The sequence below is a fragment of the Rhinoderma darwinii genome, chromosome 6, assembly GCF_050947455.1.
Source record: "Rhinoderma darwinii isolate aRhiDar2 chromosome 6, aRhiDar2.hap1, whole genome shotgun sequence".
In the NCBI taxonomy this organism is placed as follows: Eukaryota; Metazoa; Chordata; class Amphibia; order Anura; family Rhinodermatidae; genus Rhinoderma; species Rhinoderma darwinii.
Window position 1 is genome coordinate 70,649,430 of NC_134692.1, and position 4,917 is coordinate 70,654,346.

The 4,917-nt window shown below is 40.0% G+C and overlaps 1 protein-coding gene across 1 annotated transcript; it reads right to left on the reverse strand.

The window, feature by feature from the left end:
- Positions 1 to 313: 313 nt before the first annotated feature.
- Positions 314 to 4,454, reverse strand: LOC142655580 (uncharacterized). Its single transcript, XM_075829923.1, has 3 exons — positions 4,320 to 4,454; positions 2,865 to 2,968; positions 314 to 1,085 (listed from the first exon to the last, which is right to left on the reverse strand). The coding sequence occupies exons 1-3, from the start codon at positions 4,417 to 4,419 to the stop codon at positions 564 to 566; spliced, it is 726 nt and encodes a 241-aa protein (XP_075686038.1). The 5' UTR covers positions 4,420 to 4,454; the 3' UTR covers positions 314 to 563.
- Positions 4,455 to 4,917: the final 463 nt, after the last annotated feature.

Genomic DNA, 4,917 nt, shown 5'->3' on the forward strand with positions numbered 1-4,917 from the left:
ACAATTTGTCAGGAAGTAGATCAATGCTTGTTACTGGATCAGACAACAGGATCACCATCTCCTGGGCCAGATAAGCTTTATACAGGAATATTATAAACACAGCCGACTCCAGAGCTGGTATAAAAATATATAAATCTTATTTACAATATATACAATATGTACATTATATACAAAAATATAAAAATATATATATATATAAATAAATATAAAAATAAATAAATTATAAAAAATAAATATATAACTATATAAAAAGATGAATATACAAATAAATACATAAAAATAAATGATAAAAATATATACCTATAAAAAATAACAAAATAAATACATAAAAATTAACTAAATAAATAATAAAATAAATATATAACTATGTAAAAAAATGATTAAAAAAAATTAATATATATATAGATAAAAATATAAAAAATAAATAAACAAAAAAATAAAATAAAGGCAGCAGGTGATGGCTGACAGGCGGCTGTTGACTGGCATTTTGTGGTGGCAGCTGATGATATTTGATGTTTCCTGTTGGTATGTGATGGCTTCTGCTGGAAGTTGATAGCAGCTGATTACAAATGGTGTTGGCGGATGGCAGGTAGTGGTGGTTTTTGAAGGCTTATGATAGTTAATAGTTCAAACATAGTAGTAGCTGATGATGGTACATTGTGGTTGGTTTGTCGAAGTTGGTTACTGGTGGTTGAAATTGGTGGCATCTGGTGGTAGTTCTTGGTGACTGGTGGAAATTGTTGGCATCTGATAGTTTTTGATGGTCGCCGGTTGCAATTCGTGGCATTTGGTGGTAGTTGATGATGAGTGGTGGTGATAATTGGTGGCATCTGGTAGTTTTTGATGGTGACAGCTTGCATTTGGTGGCATTTGGTGGTAGTTGGTGTTGAGTGGTGGTGATAATTGGTGGCATCTGGTAGCTTTTGATGGTGACCGGTTGCAATTGGTGGCATTTGGTGGTAGTTGATGTTGAGTGGTGGTGATAATTGGTGGCATCTGGTAGTTTTTGATTGTGATAGGTGGTGGTTTGTATGACTTAAGATGACTTTGGATTTTCTCCCCTGATGTTCCGGGGAGGTCACCACCTGGAACAAGACACGACACTTTACTTAAACCTTTATTCCCTGCAGATCTATATTTATAATTGTCTATCCTGACCCCTCTGATGTCGGCCATTGTTAACCTATGCAGCATAAGATGTCACTGTCTTATGTTTATCCAATCAGACACAACCTGTTATTAACCCCTTGATGCATTATCACGTACATGTACGTGATAAGCGTCACAGGGAAGTATGGAGCGTGCCCACGGGCTGAGCACGATCCATACTCAGCAGGTGTCCGCTGTGTATTAGGGTATGTTCACATGGCCAATTTTCGGCCATTTCTCGGGCTGTAAACGCCCGAAAAATGGCCGAAAAATCGGAAGCAGTACACCTCCAAACATCTGTCCATTGATTTCAATGGGACAAACGGCGTTCTGTTCCGATGGGCTGTTTTTTTACGCAGCCATTTTGGGTCATTTTTGGAGTTGTTTTTCATTGACTCTATAGAAAACGGCTCCAAAAACGGCCGTAAAAAACGCTGCGAAAATCGTGAGTGGCTTAAAAACTGTCTAAAAATCAAGAGCTGTTTTCCCTTGAAAACAGCTCCGTATTTTCAGACGTTTTTTAGTTTGCGTGTGAACATACCCTTACAGGTCACACCCGGGACTAACAGGAAGGAATAGCGTTCGTGCTGTGCCTGGCCATTTAACCCCTCAAATGTTGCGCTGATTGGCCCCCCCCCCCCACAATGCGATCGTTGGTTGTTATGGCAGCCCAGGGGCCTAATGAAGGCCTCCAGGACTGCCTTTTGTTTGCCACTGTTAACCCCTGCCTCTGGCACGGCTTAACAGAAGCCTGTACAAATGACAATTATACATTAGTATTGCAGTGTATTGTACCAGTGATCTCACAATCGCTGGTTCAAGTCCCCTGGGGGGACTAATGAAATGTGTAAAATAAAGTTATTTAGTAGTGAAAAAAAATAAAACTATTAAAAATTCAAAAAGAACTCCTTTTTCCATTTTTCTTCTAAAGTAATGTAAAAAATAAACAAAATTGGTATTGATGTGTCCGTAAAAGTCCGAACTGTTACAATATACCATTATTTAACTCGCACGGTGAATGCGGTAACAAACAAAAAATTTAAACCGCCAAAATCGCTGTTTTTTGGTTACCTAAACTGTAACAAAAATGTAATAAAAAGTGATCAAAATGTCCTATGTACAAAAAAGTGTTACCAATAAAAACTACAGCTCGTCCCGCAAAAAATAAGCCCTCACGCTACTCAATCCACGGAAAAACAAAAAACTTATGACTCTCGGAATGTGATGAAACAAAAAGTTGAAAAAAAAAAGTTATAAAAAAAACCATATATAATATATATATAAATTTGATATCACCGTAATCGTATTGACCTGCAGAATAACAATTTTTTTTTAGAAACAGCAGTTTTTTTTCTAATTTCAGCCCCCAAAGACAGTTTTTTCAATACATTATATGGTACTTTAAATGGTGCCATTAGAAATTGCAACTCCTCTCGCAAAAAAATAAGCCCTCACACCACTCTATTGAAGGAAAAACAAAAAAGTTATGGCTCTTGGAAGGCGGGAGTGAAAAACGGAAATGAAAAATAAACAAATGACTCAGTCCTTAAGGGGTTAAAGAGACGTTCTCCTCCTATTGATATATACACTGAGCTGTTTGTGAATGTTTCCTGACTACATCCCCTCAAGCAATTGTCCAGGTGGGCTGTTACGGTGGGGTCGTCATCTCCCCTCCCCCGCACAGAAGTGAAGACATTATTAGTGCTCTGTATCACCTCATCATTAATAGTGGCGTTTTGTCCTCTTCTCAGGCGACAGCTCGCTGGTGGTACTTGCTGCTCTCCCTGGCTCTTTTTTCTCTCCTTTTTGGTTTTCAGGCCTGGAAAAGAAAAAGCCCTTATGTTCTATAGGAATAATAGACAAGAAATAGGATTTCAGGACCTTGTTATGTTATAGTGTGAAGTTGGGCTGGGCAATTAAACGAAAAAAAAATTCAGCGCAATTAATGAACGTCATCTTGCGAATTTCGGTTTTATCAATTATTTTTTCCTGGTTTAAACTGTATCTGCATCTTCAGGACGCAGATACAGTCGAATCCAATGATAGAGCAGGGAGCCGAAAGGTTCCTATGCTCGTTCACTATGTATCGCAAGACACTAGGCAGTGATGTAATCGCGCCTATTTTCGCCGTGCCACACAGACCAGAGGAGTATAGGGGTCTCCTCTTCTCGTCGTTGGAACGGAGTTAAGTGAATATGTATATTATTATTTTATGAGGCATTATACAGCGTGGAGGCAGTTATGGGGGCATTATACTATGTAGAGGCAGCTATGGGGACATTATACTGTGTGGCGGGCAACTATTGGGGAATTATAATGTTTAGAGGCATTCTATGTCTAGCCCTGGCTGCCCGATCTCTGGATGTATGGCGGCTCTTTCTAAATAATACTTTAGCCTCCGTCTTCTCTTTATGAATTCTAGTTTATAAGGATGAGGAGCTAATAGTGGATTGTAAAATGTAGAGTATTAGGAAATTCTTCTCTACCCTAATAAGTGAGTTCTATATACTTTTCTATAACCACCTGGTAGTCCGTAATATCTGATAATCTGAGTCATATTAAGTTCCACACAAAAGCACAGCTAAGGGTTCAACACATGGGGCAAAACAAATCTGCGGCCTGAGTGGACCCCTGCCCCTGATATAGTCACAACCAGCTTTCCCCAACTGCCCCACAGAGTAATCACTATCATCATTTCCAGCAACCCCCCCTCTGTTATAATCACATCCAGTGTTTCCTGGACCCCCCCCCCCCCACCCCAGAGTAATCGCATACAGAGCACCACTGGCATATTTCAACATTTTTTTGATGATGGTCGGGGCAGAAGTTACAGAGCAGAGCGCCGCTGGCAGTAGCCAGGATTCTCCTGCTCATCTCTGGCAGGTAGCGCGCGCCTCAGGTCCACGTCTTCTAGCAGATGTGCCTAGTGTAGGGTGCGCCTGCTAGATGCAGGGACAATTTGTTTTGTCGTAAAGCAACAACGAGGCGGCGGTGCTAGTTACTAAGGGCGACAAGGCAGAACTATTTGTTGCAATTGGAAAGCATTTTGATTGCTATTCAGAGCCTTGGTGGGTGGGCATTACCATATAAAGGCCCCCAGGGTCACCGGCCCCCTGCCAGCTACGCTTTTGGTCTTATTCATACCTGCTTAAAAAATGTTTTACACTTACGTTTTTTTTCCTTCTCCAATACAAGGGTCAATAAAGCATCGGATATAGGCTCCTGGTATCTGGCCCCCTTGTTAGGTCTGGCAGAATTACGTCCGGTCATTATCGCGACTGGAGGTATTTGGCTCCTCACTTCACAATGACGTGAAAATGAAGTGATGCTATATTAAACTGTCACTATGTTGGTTACTGGCGGAATGTTTAGTTTCCATAGAGATAGAACTTTTAGAAAGTTACATCATAGAGACTATTTGTGATGTCATCGCTTACTGGCCAGAACTACTTTCTGCTGGGATGCATTCTCTTATTTAAAGAGCCCTTGTCATCAAATACTGTTGGATGTTTTAAAACCAATCAAGATATGATAATTATATATTATACAATATGAGGGGGATTCTCTTCATTTTCACCAGTTTCTAAATTAAAATGATTTCTCATAAATATTCATAAGAGGCCACACCCCTTGCGTTCCCCCTAGAATGTATAATATAGTATATTCCACTCACTATGTGCTGACAGTTGACTGGCCTATCATGTAATATGCTGAGTAACAGGGAATGTGTTTGGTCAAAGCCTCTCAGAACGAGTCTACGAGCTCTAC

Coding starts and splice junctions, on each gene's coding strand:
- LOC142655580 (XM_075829923.1), bottom strand. CDS start 4,419: ATGACCGGACGTAATTCTGCCAGACCTAACAAGGGGGCCAGATACCAG. Junction 2,969..4,319: donor ATTGGAGAAGGAAAAAAAAC/GTAAGTGTAAAA, acceptor TTTCTTTTCCAG/GCCTGAAAACCAAAAAGGAG. Junction 1,086..2,864: donor ACGCCACTATTAATGATGAG/GTGATACAGAGC, acceptor GTCTTGTTCCAG/GTGGTGACCTCCCCGGAACA.